Genomic DNA, 15,315 nt, shown 5'->3' on the forward strand with positions numbered 1-15,315 from the left:
CTGGCCACTGTAGTCGAGCGACGTCGCTGTCCTGAAGGAAGTGCACGAAGGGGGTGTGAATTGTCGTCCATGAAGACGAATGCCTCGCCAATATGCTGCCGATATGGCTGCACTATCGGTCGGAGGATGGAATTCACGTATCGTATAGCAGTTACGGCGCCTTCCATGACCACCAGCGGCGTACGTCGGCCACATATAATGCCACCCAAAAAAAAGGGAACCTCCACCTTACTGCACCAGCTGGACAGTGTGTCTAAGGCGTTCAGCCTGACCGGGTTGCCTCAAAACACGTCTCCGACGATTGTCTGGTTGAAAGCATATGCGACTCTCATCGGTGAAGAGAATGTGATGCCAATGCTGAATGGTCCATTCGGCATGTTGTTGGGCCCATCTGTACCACGCTGTATGGTGTCGTGGTTGCAAAGATGAACCTCGCCATGGACGTCGGGCGTGAAGTTGCGCATCATGAAGCCTACTGCGCACAGTTTGAGTCGTAACACGACGTTCTCTGGCTGCACGAAAAGCATTATTCAACGTGGTGGCGTTACTGTCCGGGTTCCTCCAAGCCACAACCCATAGGTAGCGGTCATTCACTGCAGTAGTAGCCCTGAGCGAGTACCTGTCTCTCTGTATCTCCCCCATGTCCTAACAACATCGCTTTGGTTCACTCCGAGACGCCTGGACACTTCCCTTGTTGAGAGCCCTTCCTCGCACAAAGCAACAATGCGGACGTGATGGAACCACGGTATTGACCGTCTAGGCATGGCTGAACTACAGACAACACGAGCCGTGTACCTTCTTCCTAATGGAATGACTGGAACTGATCGGCTGTCGGACCCCGTCCGTCTAATAGGCGCTGCTCATCCATGGTTGTTTACATCTTTGGGCGGGTTTAGTAATATACCCGAACAGTCAAAGGGACTGTGTCTGTGATACAATATCCACAGTCAACCTCTATCATCAGGAGTTCTGGGAACTGGGGTGATGCAAAACTTTTTTTGACGTGTGTAGGATGGCGGCGGCAGCCAGACAGCCCCACTCGCACTTGGAGCTAAGTGATACTGCGGAAATGACGCCTCTGATTTCACTGTTCGTGCTTTAGTGCTGAGAGCCTCATCCTTGTTGCTATTGTATGAGCTGGACTCTGTTTATGGCTGCATTATTTGTAATGATTCTTCGTATGCTGGAGCTCTCTCTCTCTCTCCGTCTTCAGGCCACAAGTGGCCCATCGGGACCATCCGACCGCCGTGTCATCCTCACTGAGGAAGCGGATAGGAGGGGCGTGTGGTCAGCACACAGCACTCCCGGTCGTTATGATGGTTTTCTTTGACCGGAGCCGCTACTATTCGGTCGAGTAGCTCCTCAGATGGCCTCACGAGGCTGAGTGTTGGAGAAATACAAATTAAGTAAATCTTCTGTTTACCGTGTTAATCTGTTCATTAATCATTTCTGTTCCCGTCCGGCTTTCGTGTGAGAAAGTTGCTGCATCACTCTGTACCCCATCTATCCGAAATTGTACACAACATGTATGATAACAGAAGCAGAAACGTTTCAGTATATGTGGGCCCATTAATAAGCTGTTTGTGAAACAATTACGGACGTGCAAGTTGCAGGCCATCACTGATTTCCTTATAAAAACAATGTCATAATTACAGTAAATGTACAGTGGTGAGAAAAAGTCATGGGTTACCTTCTAACATCGTGTCGGACCTCCCTTTGCAGCAATTCGTCATGGCATGGGCTCAACAAGTCGTTGGAAGTCCCCTGCAGAAATACTGAGCATTGCTGCTTCTATAGCCGTCCATAATTGCGACAGTGCAAGACTGATCTCTTGATTACGTCCCACGAATGTTCGATGGGCTTCACGCCGGGTGATCTGGTTGGCCTGATGATTGGCTGAAACTGTCCGGAATGTTCTTCAAATCAATTGCGAACAATCGTGGCCCAGTGACGTAGCGCATTGCTATCCATAAAAAATCCATCATTGTTGCCTGCAAATGGCCTCCAAGTAGCCCAACATAGCGAATCACAGTCAATGATCGGTTAAGATGGACCAGAGGACTCAGTCCATTCCGTGTAAACACAGCCCACACCATTGTAGAGCCACTATCAGCTTTCACAGACCCATGTTGACAATCTGGATCCATGGCTTCCAGTGGTTTGCACTACACTCGATCCCTACCATCAGCTCTTACCAGCTGCAAATGAGACTCATCCGACCACGTCACAGTTTTCCAGTCGTCCAGGTCCAATCGATATGGTCATGAGCCCAGGAGAGGCACAGCAGGCGAAGTCACGCTGTTTACAAAGTCTCTCGCATCGGTCGTCTGCTGCCATAGCCCATTAACGCCAAATTTCGCCGCACTGTCCTAAAGGATATGTTCGTCGTACGTCCCACATTGGCGGTTATTTCACTTATTACTGATTGTCTGTTAGCACTGACAGTTCTACACAAATGCTCACCATCTGCAGCATCGTTTACAGAACCGACTGCGGACCTTTGGTGCAGAGCCGGGTGGAGGTTCTGAATCAGAAGCTCAGACGGTTTTGCGACCGTGTTGGCTGCAGATTCCCTGACTTGCGCCATAGGGTGGTGGGGTTTCGGGTTCCGCTGAATAGGTCAGGAGTTCACTACACTCAGCTGGCGGCTACACAGGTAGCGGAGGCTGTGTGGCGTGGACTGGGCGGTTTTTTAGGTTAGAAGGCCACGGGAAAGTACGGGGTGGGCTGCAATCTCAAAGGGTGCATGGCAAATACAGGACGTGCTTGGATCAAGGAACAGTCGGAATTGTAGTTGTAAATTGTTGTAGTTGTGCTGGGAAAGTCCCTGAGCTTCAAGCGCTAATAGAAAGCACAGAAGCTGAAATCGTTATAGGTACAGAAAGCTGGCTAAAGCCTGAAATAAGTTCTGCAGAAATTTTCACGAAGTCTCAGACGGTGTTCAGGAAAGATAGATTAGGCAGAATTGGTGGTGGAGTGTTTGTGTCTGTCAGTAGTGGTTTATCTTGTAGTGAAGTCGAAGTAGATACTCCGTGCGAATTGGTATGGGTGGAGGTTATACTTAACAGCCGAACTAAGTTAATAATTGGCTGCTTCTACCGACCCCCAGACTCCGATGACATAGTTGCTGAACAGTTCAGAGAAAATTTGAGTCTCGTAACAAATAAATACCCCACTCAAACGGTTATAGTTGGTGGGGACTTCAACCTTCCCTCGATATGTTGGCAAAAATACTTCTTCAAAACCGGTGGTAGGCAGAAAACAGCTTCCGAGGTTGTCCTAAATGCTTTCTCCGAAAATTATTTCGAGCAGTTAGTCCACGAACCCACGCGAATTGAAAATGGTTGCGAAAACACACTTGACCTCTTAGCCACAAACAATCCAGAGCTGATGGCATCATCACTGATACAGGGATTAGTGATCACAAGGTCGTTGTAGCTAGGCTCAATACCGTTTCTTCCAAATCCACCAGAAACAAACGCAAAATAATTTCATTTAAAAAAGCGGATAAAGTGTCACTAGAAGCCTTCCTAAGAGACAATCTCCATTCCTTCCGAACTGACTATGCAAATGTAGACGAGATGTGGCTCAAATTCAAAGATATAGTAGCAACAGCAATTGAGAGATTCAACCTCATAAGTTGGTAAGAGATGGAACTAATCCCCCATGGTACACAAAACAGGTCCGAACGCTGTTGCAGAGGCAACGGAAAAAGCATGCGAAGTTCAGAAGAACGTGAAATCCGGAAGACTGGCTAAAATTTACAGTCGAGCGAAATTTGGCACGGACTTCAATGCGAGATGCCTTTAATAGGTTCCATAACGAAACATTGTTTCGAAATTTGGTAGAAAATCCGAAGAAATTCTGGTCGTATCGAAAATACACGAGCGGCAAGACGCAGTTAATACCTTCGCTGCGCAGTGCCTATGGTACTGTTACCGACGACTGTGGCGCTAAAGCGGAATTATTGAACGCAGTTTTCCGAAATTCCTTCACCAGGGAAGACGAATGGAATATTCCAGAATCGATTGATACGGGCAAGTCTTCAGGTCCAGATTGTATACCGATTAGGTTCCTTTCAGATTACGCTGATACAATAGCTCCCTACTTAGCAATCATATACAACCGCTCGCTCACCGATAGATCTGTACCTACAGATTGGAAAATTGCGCAGGTCGCACCAGTGTTTAAGAAGGGTAGTAGGAGTAATCCATCGAACTACAGACCTATATCATTGACGTTGGTTTGCAGTAGGGTTTTGGAGCATATACTGTATTCAAACATTATGAACCACCTCGAAGGGAACGATCTATTGATAAGTAATCAGCATGTTTTCAGAAAACATCGTTCTTGTGCAACGTAGCTAGCTCTATATTCGCACGAAGTAATGGCCGCTATCGACAGGTGATCTCAAGTTGATTCCGTATTTCTAGATTTCCGGAAAGCTTTTGACACCGATCCTCACAAGCGACTTCTAATCAAGCTGCGGGCCTATGGGGTATCTCTCAGTTGTGCGACTGGATTCGTGATTTCCTGTCAGGAAGGTCGCAGTTCGTAGTAATAGACGGCAAATCATCGAGTAAAACTGAAGTGATATCAGGCGTTCCCCAGGGAAGCGTCCTGGGACCTCTGCTGTTCCTGATCTATATAAATGACCTGGGTGACAATCTGAGCAGTTCTCTTAGGTTGTTCGCAGATGATGCTGTAATTTACCGTCTAGTAAGGTCATCCGAAGATCAGTATCAGTTGTAGAGCGATTTAGAAAAGATTGCTGTATGGTGTGGCAGGTGGCAGTTGACGCTAAATAACGAAAAGTGTGAGGTGATCCACATGAATTCAAAAAGAAATCCGTTGGAATTCGATTACTCGATAAATAGTACAATTCTCAAGGTTGTCAATTCAACTAAGTACCTGGGTGTTAAAATTACGAACAACTTCAGTTGGAAAGACCACATAGATAATATTGTGGTTGCGTTTCATTGGCAGGACACTTAGAAGATGCAGCAAGTCCACTAAAGAGACAGCTTACACCACACTCGTTCGTCCTCTGTTAGAATATTGCTGCGCGGTGTGGGATCCTTACCAGGTGGGACTGACGGAGGACATCGAAAGGGTGCAAAAAAGGGCAGCTCGTTTTGTATTATCACGTAATAGGGGAGAGAGTGTGGCAGTTATGATACGCGAGTTGGGATGGAAGTCATTAAAGCAAAGACGTTTTTCGTCGCGGCGAGATCTATTTACGAAATTTCAGTCACCAACTTTCTCTTCCGAATGCGAAAATATTTTGTCGAGCCCAACCTACATAGGTAGGAATGATCATCAAAATAAAATAAGAGAAATCAGAGCTCGAATAGAAAGGTTTAGGTGTTCGTTTTTCCCGCGCGCTGTTCGGGAGTGGAATGGTAGAGAGGTAGTATGATTGTGGTTCGATGAACCCTCTGCCAAGCACTTAAATGTGAATTGCAGAGTAGTCATGTAGAACTGAAGTGATATCAGGTGTTCCCCAGGGAAGCGTCCTGGGACCTCTGCTGTTCCTGATCTATATAAATGACCTGGGTGACAATCTGAGCAGTTCTCTTAGGTTGTTCGCAGATGATGATTTCAGTCACCAACTTTCTCTTCCGAATGCGAAAATATTTTGTTGAACCCAACCTACATAGGTAGGAATGATCATCAAAATAAAATAAGAGAAATCAGAGCTCGAACAGAAAGGTTTAGGTGCCGCTCATATCGGTCTTTAAGTGAGAGCCATCGGCCACTATATTGTCCATGGTAAAATGGAAATGTCGTGTGGCTAGGGCCTCCCGTCGGGTAGACCGTTCGCCTGGTGCAGGTCTTTCGATTTGACGCCACTTCGGCGACCTGCGCGTCGAAGGGGGTGAAATGATGATGATTAGGACAACACAACACCCAGTCCCTGAGCGGAGAAAATCTCCGACCCAGCCGGGAATCGAACCCGGGCCCTTAGGATTGACAGTCTGTCACGCTGACCACTCAGCTACCGGGGCGGACTTGTCCATGGTGAGAGGTAACGTCTGAAATTTGGTATTCTCGGCCATTCTTGACACTGTGGATTTCGGAATATTGTTTTCCCCAACGATTTCCGAAATGGAATGTCCTATCGTCTAGCTCCAACTACCATTACGTGTTGAAAGTCCGTTAATTCCTCTCGTGCGTCCATAAGATTTGGAAATTTGTGGTAAGGTGTTATAGGACCAAACTGCTGACGTCATCGGTCCCTAGGCTTACGTACTACTTAATCTAACTTACGCTAAGGACAACACACACAGCCACGCCCGAGGGAGGACTCGAACCTCCGACGGAGGGAGCCGCCCGGACTGTGACCAGACGCCTGAGACCGCGCGGCTACCCGACACCCCCAGGATAACAAGGCCGTCCAGCAATGTTAGTGACGTCACACTAAGCGGCCCATAGCCGAGGCAGCAGTCCACGGACACCTCCGTACAGACGCGCCTGATGCTAACCATCTTCTGTCCGTCATACGGAAAGGAGCCAACTATAATTCGAACCAAAGACCAAATTATATATATTCTTGTAAACAGCATAAAGGTTCATAACGAAATACCGATTACATATACGGGCAGGAATAAGTTTAATCGATTGAGGAACTTTGCCACTATTTTATAATTGTCAGAACACTATTTAGCTTTAAAACTCGCATACAGGTGGTGGCAAATGCCAACTGACAGCAGGACTTAACATTTTCAAGCTATTACACTGAAAGTAAGTTATCTTAAACACTGTCATACATAGCAAAACCCTCACAACTTTCGTTTACAATAATGTAACAAGAGTTCGCTTTATCTCATAAAACACATGACTATTGTGAATTTACTCATATGTTCATGGTGACAGCTCTTTTCAAGAATTTTTACAAACGTATCCCCAGTAATAAAGAATGGAAACAAAAGATAGATATCAAATATTCTCCTTTTAACATAGACATCACTGAACACAAGATTCTGTCTTGCACTGTGATATTAAGGGACTGCTTTTTCCTTTAAGAAATGCCTGACAATTTGAAGTTCACTCTGCTATTGAAGATACACTTCTTGAAACAATATTAAAAATGTTATGAAAGGTACGGAAATGAAAAACAACCAAGTGCATTACATGTAAGAATGTGAGCAAAAGGCTGAGGCTCTCTTCACTTACCATTTTCAATCTCTCTACAGCTTATTTCCTTTTCCACGTAGAAATCACCAACTGCAAGTCTCATTATTGCTGTCTGTTACTAACAAAGTGCTTTTCTATTTAGAAAACCTGACAATTTGATGTTCATTCTGGTATTGAAGATAAACACTTTTCAGAGGAGTTCTAGAACCTATTCCTGCCCGTATATGTAATCGGTATTTCGGTATAAACCTTTATGCTGTTTACAAGAATATATATAATTTGGTCTTCGGATCGAATTATAGTTGGCTCCTTTCTGTATGACGGACACAAGGTCGTTAGCACCAGGCGCGTCTGTACGGAGGTGTCCGTGGACTGCTGCCTCGGCTGTGGGCCGCTTAGTGTGACGTCACTAACACTGCTGGACGGCCTTGTTATCCCGGGGGTGTCGGGCTACCCCACGCGGCGTGCGACCATAATCACGTCCGAAACCTTTTCACATAAATCACCTGAATACGAATGACAGCCTCGCCAATGCATCGCTCTTTTATGCCGTGTGTATGCAGCACTGCAGCCGGGGTTTTCTCAAAAGAGATGTGGACAGCATTCCCGTTGGTGAGGTTGCAGAGCTGGAGCAGTGAATTGTTCACTCTTGTCAACATTTGCAACATGTACGGCAGTGTCTCAAAGAACTGGTACCTCTTTGCAGAGATGAGTGCATCCAAATACAAGGTCGACATGTGAAACCCATCTTTAACAGGTAAGAGTTACATTAACTAGCCGGCCGGAGTGGCCGTGCGGTTCTAGTCGCTACAGTCTGGAACCGAGAGGCCGCTACGGTCGCAGGTTCGAATCCTGCCTCGGGCATGGATGTCTGTGATGTCCTTCGGTTAGTTAGGTTTAATTAGTTCCAACTTCTAGGGGACTGATGACCTCAGAAGTTAAGTCGCATAGTGCTCAGAGCCATTTGAACCATTTTTTTACATTAACTTGTAAAAGCTGAGCGCTCGTACGCAAGAAACTACACATTCGCTTCCCCTTGTTCCTTTTACGACCGACCTAGTGCGACGTTACCTAATCGTAGGTCCGCTGTTGTTTTCTATCTACATAAATGATCTTTTGGACAGAGTGGATAGCAATGGGCGGCTGATACTGATGATGCTGTGGTGTACGGGAAGGTGTCGTCGTTGAGTGACTTTAGGAGGATACAAGATGACTTGGACAGGATTTGTGATTGCTGTAAAGAATGGCAGCTAACTATAAATATAGATAAATGTAAATTAATGCAGATGAATAGGAAAAAGAATCCCGTAATGTTTGAATACTCCATTAGTAGTGTAGCGCTCGACCCAGTCACGTCGATTAAATATTTGGGCGTAACACTGCAGAGCGATATGAAGTGGGACAAGCATGTAACGGTAGTTGTGGGGAAGGCGGATAGTCGTCTTCGGTTCATTGGTAGAATTTTGGGAAGATGTGGTTCACCTGTAAAGGAGACCGATTATAAAACACTAATACGACCTATTCTTGAGTACTGCTCGAGCGTTTGGGATCCCTATCAGGTCGGATTGAGGGAGGACATAGAAGCAATTCAGAGGCGGGCTGCTAGATTTGTTACTGGTAGGTTTGATCATCACGCAAATGTTACGGAAATGCTTCAGGAACTCGGGTGGGAGTCTCTGGAGGAAAGGAGGCGTTCTTTTCGTATATCGCTACTGAGGAAACTTAAAGAGCCAGCATTTGAGGCTGACTGTAGTACAATTTTACTGCCGCCAACTTATATTTCGCGGAAAGACCACAAAGATAAGATAAGAGAGATTAGGGCTCGTACAGAGGCATATTGGCAGTCATTTTTCCCTCGTTCTGTTTGGGAGTGAAACAGGGAGAGAAGATGCTAGTTGTGGTACGAGGTACCCTCCGCCACGCACCGTATGGTGGATTGCGGAGTATGTATGTAGATGTACATATTCTGCTCAGTAGTAGACTCTCTAACAGTCGTACCATACTAGCAAACCAACTGCGACTTTACCTGATGTTGCTCACACTTTAGTTAACTGATCTTGCATGGCTTTGTTTAAAAAGAATAGTTCGATAATGACGTAGGATCGAGCTGCACATGTCTTCTTTCATGCTCAGCAGCAAACTCCCTGCAAATAGTAACATGAAGCTGTGATTTTGCACTCAAATAGTCTATGCATTGACTAGAATGACGAATTAATAAAATAAGATGATAATAAGACATATTAAATAAAGACAATTTGAAGTATTAACTAAAAGGTTACTATTCTAACGTCAGTAATCGATGTAGATGACACGAGAGAATTATGTTGAATAACGTTTACTTAAGGAAGAAAATCTCATATAGATGGAAAGTGGCCATATGAGAACTAGTTGTAACACTGAGAGAGGGATATCGTTGTGAAATGAAGTAAAGTTGCGTTGAGAGGATTACGAGAATGGTAGTGAAATCCTCGAGCCAAATAGTAATCCACGTCACGCGAAAAAGCTAATGCCATTTTGTGATAACAATACACAAAATATTCGCCAACTCAAAATAATTGCCGTGCGGGATTAGCCGACATCTAATCGCAAGAAAAATTTCGGCAATTGTTAAAAATTGTATTTGAAAGTATGGGCATTGGTTAATATAAAAAAGAAGACTGTGTTGACAGTGATGTATTGTAGTTACCTTAAGGATATTATTTAAGATTTTACAGTATATTTATGATGTGTGCTTTTTCTACATCAGAGAGTAGTTTTTGAAATTTATAAGCTAATGTACAGAACTTACGTGACATTGAAATTGTGTGTCTAATAGTGTCAAAACACAAAACATTAAAGGCGCATTATTGGCTTATATTAGAAATCCGGAAATAGACAGTTTTTATAGAAATGTCCTTATCGATTGATTAAAGCCATAAGATTCTATCTGATAAATGTAATATTCAATGGCTGGCACATCGCTCTGTTCATTTTTGCACTGTGATGTGTAAGTCAGTTTCGCAGTGAAAGACTGATTGTATAGATCTGATCACTTCAGATATTTAACATTCAATTAATGTCCAGAAAGTGTAGTTGGAAGGCTGGTCAACTTTATTATATATCTCCTTTTCGCCATTCTCAAGTATTTCAGAAATTGTCTAATACGATTATTACATTGTTTAATATTTAAAAATATCCCACCAACTTGCTGACATCCATCATAAAGAACTAATTATGCTTCTGTAAAGATTGGAGCTCATGTAATTCAAAGTGCATATTTTATTTCTTGAGGTTGAAGTTTGAATGTCTTGAAAAAAAAATTTCTTGATGTTTAACTTTATTCTTTATGGTAATTTAGTCAGTAACACAATCTTCTGTTGTCTTTCTTTAACGTCGGCGTAATTGAAATGCTCAAACCGTTTTGTTTAAATAACTTCATGTATAACATGTGTACATGCTTAGTACATGAACTTAGTATGTAAAATGGTTCAAATGGCTCTCAGCACTATGGGACTTAACATCTGAGGTCATCAGTACCCTGGAACTTAGAACTACTTAAACCTAACTAACCTAAGGACATCACACACATCCATGCCCGAGGCAGGATTCGAACCTGCGACCGTAGCAGTCGCGCCGTTCCAGACTGAAGCGCCTAGAACCGCTCGGCCACATCGGGCGGCCTTAGTATGTATTTTGAATGTGTAACATTGTTTTTTTAATAAATGTTTTTATAAAAAAATGCGGTCTAATGCGCTCCAGTCATGGACTGTGCGGCTGATCCCGGCGGAGGTTCGAGTGTGTGGGTGTGTGTGTTTGTCCTTAGGATAATTTAGGTTAAGTAGTGTGTAAGCTTAGGGACTGATGACCTTAGCAGTTAAGTCCCATAAGATTTCACACACATTTAACATTTTTTAAAAATAATTCAGAGTTCAGCATGACCATTAATACGTTAACAAATGACAGGCAACGAGTAGGAATTCATACCCTATCTGTTCTCAATTCCGTAATGCAAGCGGAAAAGGTAAGTTTCTGGATAGTAGCACATTTAGACCTCGCGAAAATTAGAGCCCTTTCAAAAGTAAAAGCACTGTAGCGGCCATTCACCGCCCAGAATCTGACACCGACACGACTGAATCACACGTTACCACAGATAGGTTTGCCTTCCACCCGATCTCAACGTGAAGTGCCCAAAAACCAAAAGTTAAAAATCTTGTAGTGGCTGTTCACCGTTCAAAATCAATCACCTACGCGACCGAATATTGCACTATTCCACAGGATGGTCTGCCTTCCTCCAGAACCGGTGCAAAAATGTCCAGAATCGCTCCCTTGGGTGCACCATTCACAAAGTACCTCTCTTCACTTGACTCCAGCGGTTTTCCGCCACTGTAACTCTCATTGGCAGAAGGTCATTCACGCCAAAATTACATCATTCTTGTGTTCTACAGACATGATTTTGACTGAACTTGACAACTTTCCGCACTTAACCAATACATGAAAACAATATTTAATTAAAGAAATGTTATAAACATTGTCACACTCAGATCATTCACAATAATTATAAATAAAAGTTTCTTCATAAGTAAATACGCCAGAATTTTTGCGCAAGTGTGTTCACGTTAAATGATTACAAAATGTTGTTAAATACTGTTTATACTATTATTTATGTCTCCTTGATAGACGCATCTTTTGGCACTCTTTTCGATAGCGGTATCAGCTAATAAATGCGACTGACCGCGTTTAAATTACACTGGTTTTTTATCAACTGCAATCATATTTTAATAAAGTTATTGGCAAAGAAGTAGCCTTTTCCTTACTAACTCCACAAGTTTGACAAGATATGAGGTATTCATGTAGCATTCAGTTGCTGTGTTATTGTGGACGATACGATGTTCTGGAAAAATTGGCACAACGAATGAGATATAAAAGATAATAAATTAATAAATAAAATAGATACAGATATATAGCTTTCAGGACAGACAGCTATAGTGCAATGCTGTCGTCTGACAACACTTGAAGGGTTTAAAAGTTGTCAGTTCAAAGTTTCTTCAGAAAATATTTAGTTAGTGTAAAAAATTAACTTCTTTGACACAAAGCTTTACGCCTCGCCTGGGTCCATCAACATCGACATTGGACTGTTCATGACTGGAAACATGCTGCCTGGTCAGACGAGTTTCGTTTCAAATTGTATCAAGCAGATGGACTTGTACGGGTATGGAGACAACCTCATGAATCCATGGGCCTGCATGTCAGCAGGGGACTGTTCAAGCTGATGGAGACTCTGTAATGATGTGGGGCGTGTGCAGTTGGAGTGATATGGGATCCCTGATACGTCTAGATACGACTCTGACAGGTGACACGTACGCAAGCATCCTGTCTGATCACCTGCATCCATTCATACCCATTGCGTATTCTGACGGACTTGGCCGATTCCAGTAGGACAATGCTTCCCCACACGTCCATAATCGCTATAGAGTGGCTCCAGGAACACTCTTCTGAATTTAAACATTTCCGCTGACCACCAAATTCCCCAGACATGAACATTATTGAGGATATCTGGGATGCTTTGCGACGTGCTGTTCAGAAGAGATCTCGACCCCCTTGTACTCTTACGGATTTATGTACAGCCCTGTAGGATTCATGATGTCAGTTCTCTCCAGCACTACTTCAGAATCAGTCGAGTCCATGGCATGCCGTGTTCCGGCACTTTTGCTTGCTCGCAAGGGCCTACACGATATTAGGCAGTTCGAGCGGCGCGGTCTATTGTCCGACGAATTTGTACCAGTTCTGAAGCGAATGCCGTGAAGAGTTTCCTTCATTTTAGAAATCGCCCTCGTTCAGTTTTGGAACACAACCTACGACCAGCTTAGAGACAGAAGTGATGGCACTTTCTGCAGGAACTGACCATCATTTTGCAGGACAATGCTCAAGCACGTACAGTGCAAGCTGTTACTGATTTGTTTTACTGATGGGACTGCTCAGTACTATACCACCTACTGCACTCCCCTGACGTAAGCCCTCGTAAGTTCAACTCGATTTCCAAACTGAAGGAAACACTTCACGGCATTCGCTTCAGAACTGCAACAAAATCGTCGGGCAATAGACCGCGCCGCTCGAACTGTCAACACAACTGGCACTGCTAAGAGTATCCTACAATTCCACATCGCTGGCAACGGGTTAAACACAATGCTAGTGACTAGTTTGAAGGTCTGTAAAACTTTGAAACACTTATCTATTTTGTACGAGCTGTAAATAAATAGTTGGCACTATTAAAGTTCCAACCCCGGGGGTAGCCCAGAAAGTAATGCACCGCATATTTTTTCTCTGCCGAAAACAATGCTACGAATGCGAAATGTTACGTTCAGAATGTAGCTGCAGGATAGTTTTAAAACGGCGTCTGTAGGTGATGTAGATTACAAGCGGCATGCCATCATTGAATTTGTCACTGCAGAGAAAGAAACTATGGGGAATGCTCACAAACACTTCTGCGAGGTCTATGGAGCATCTGCTGTCGTTGTAAGTACAGTTAGTCGCTGGGCACGGAGGGTGAGGTCATCAGAAGGCGGTTCGGCGGAGCTCCAGGATTTGCAGCGGGCACACCTGACAGCCCTGATCTAGCCCCCTCGGACTTCCATTTGCTTGGGCCATTAAAGGATGCCATTAGTGGAAGACATATTGAGGACGATGATGAGGTGATTCACACAGTTAAGCTCTGACTCCACCACCAGGACAAGGATTGATACTGACAGGGCATAGACGACCTTGTTTTACACTGGAGGAAGGCCGTACAACAGGAAGGAGATTACATGAAAAAAAAAGATGTGTAGATAAAACACCATTCTTTCGTGTGTGTAACTCTCAGTATATTCGGTAAAAAATTGTTGAAGAAAAAAATGCTGTGCATTACTTCGTGTGTGAGTGCGCGCGCGCGCGCGCGCGTGTGTGTGTGTGTGTGTGTGTGTGTAATTCTTAGTACATAAATGACAAAAATGTTTTACATTTGACTGTAAGACAATGATTACCTCTGTAGACACCATACAGTAAAATATAAATATTCCAGCGAAGCATCGTGTGCATGTCCAGTTCATTGCTTTATATCCACTGGACTGCTGACTGGCCTTTAACGAGTGGGCCAACTGCGAGCCTGGATTGGGTTGTTTGGGGGAAGAGACCAAACAGCGAGGTCATCGGTCTCATCGGATTAGGGAAGGCCGGGAAAGGAAGTCGGCCGTGCCCTTTCAAAGGAACCATCCCGGCATTTGCCTGGAGCGACTTAGGGAAACCTAAATCAGGATGGCCGGACGCGGGATTGAACCGTCGTCCTCCCGAAAGCGAGTCCAGTGTGCTAACCACTGCGCCACCTCACTCGTTGCGAGCCAGTTTAAGAGATGTACTGGCCTGCGGTGAAGTATACCCTCCCTCCTACGGGATGTTGGGGGTCCGGGCGTTGAGTCCTGGAGCTGCCTGTCTAGCCTGCCGACTTCCTGCCCATCAACACTACCGTCTCACTACTGACCTCCACCCCCACCACTGGCCGCCATATTTCTTCCGGAGGCATGCGATCGGTCCACCCATCCGGCACTCGGCGTGCGATTCTGTGATCCAGCGGCTTTAGAGGAATGACTTGGATATGAACCCGGCAGTTCGCCTGGAGATAACGAGTAGCAAGCTCGCCGAAACGTTGCGACAACACGGCGCCATGACTCGACTAATAACCAAAGAAGATCTCAACTCAGCTGCAGCCATATACGACCTGGAAAGAGGTTTCTATCAAAGCAATCAGTACGGTCTCTGTAGAAAGCATCAGCCAACGAGACTGCAGACGGCGTTGTGCTGTTGGCTGACCTTGCGAAGCGTTGAGGACGAGTGCGGCCGAGTAGAAGAGCTTGCCGACCAGCCCCAGCAGCAGCGGGCCCTTGCGTCCGTGGCGGTCGCTCCAGGCGCCCAGCAGCGTTGCCATCAGGATGGGCGGCGCGTGCGACACGATCTGGTTCCACTGGAAGAACGTCGACACCACCACCTGCACACAGTCACGGCGCGAAAGCGTCAGGTCAGGACTTCCACTGTGATGAGGGGGCTCTCAACTGCTCTCAGTTGCGAGCAAGACTGGGCGCCCAACGCAAAGTGACATTTTCACGTGTGCAGATATCTGGTTACTCATCAAGTGACATGGCGTCTACATCTACATCTACATCCATACTC

At 44.9% G+C, this 15,315-nt stretch overlaps 1 protein-coding gene across 1 annotated transcript in view; it reads right to left on the minus strand.

The window, feature by feature from the left end:
* Positions 1 to 15,315, minus strand: part of LOC124789482 (proton-coupled folate transporter) — a 302,728-nt gene that overhangs the window by 156,166 nt on the left and 131,247 nt on the right. Inside the window, exon 3 of the mRNA XM_047256860.1 lies at positions 14,959 to 15,133. Within this exon, the coding sequence (XP_047112816.1) occupies positions 14,959 to 15,133 (175 nt within the window). The remainder of the gene's footprint in view (positions 1 to 14,958; positions 15,134 to 15,315) is intronic.

This window comes from Schistocerca piceifrons, chromosome 3 (assembly GCF_021461385.2).
Source record: "Schistocerca piceifrons isolate TAMUIC-IGC-003096 chromosome 3, iqSchPice1.1, whole genome shotgun sequence".
Taxonomy (NCBI): Eukaryota; Metazoa; Arthropoda; class Insecta; order Orthoptera; family Acrididae; genus Schistocerca; species Schistocerca piceifrons.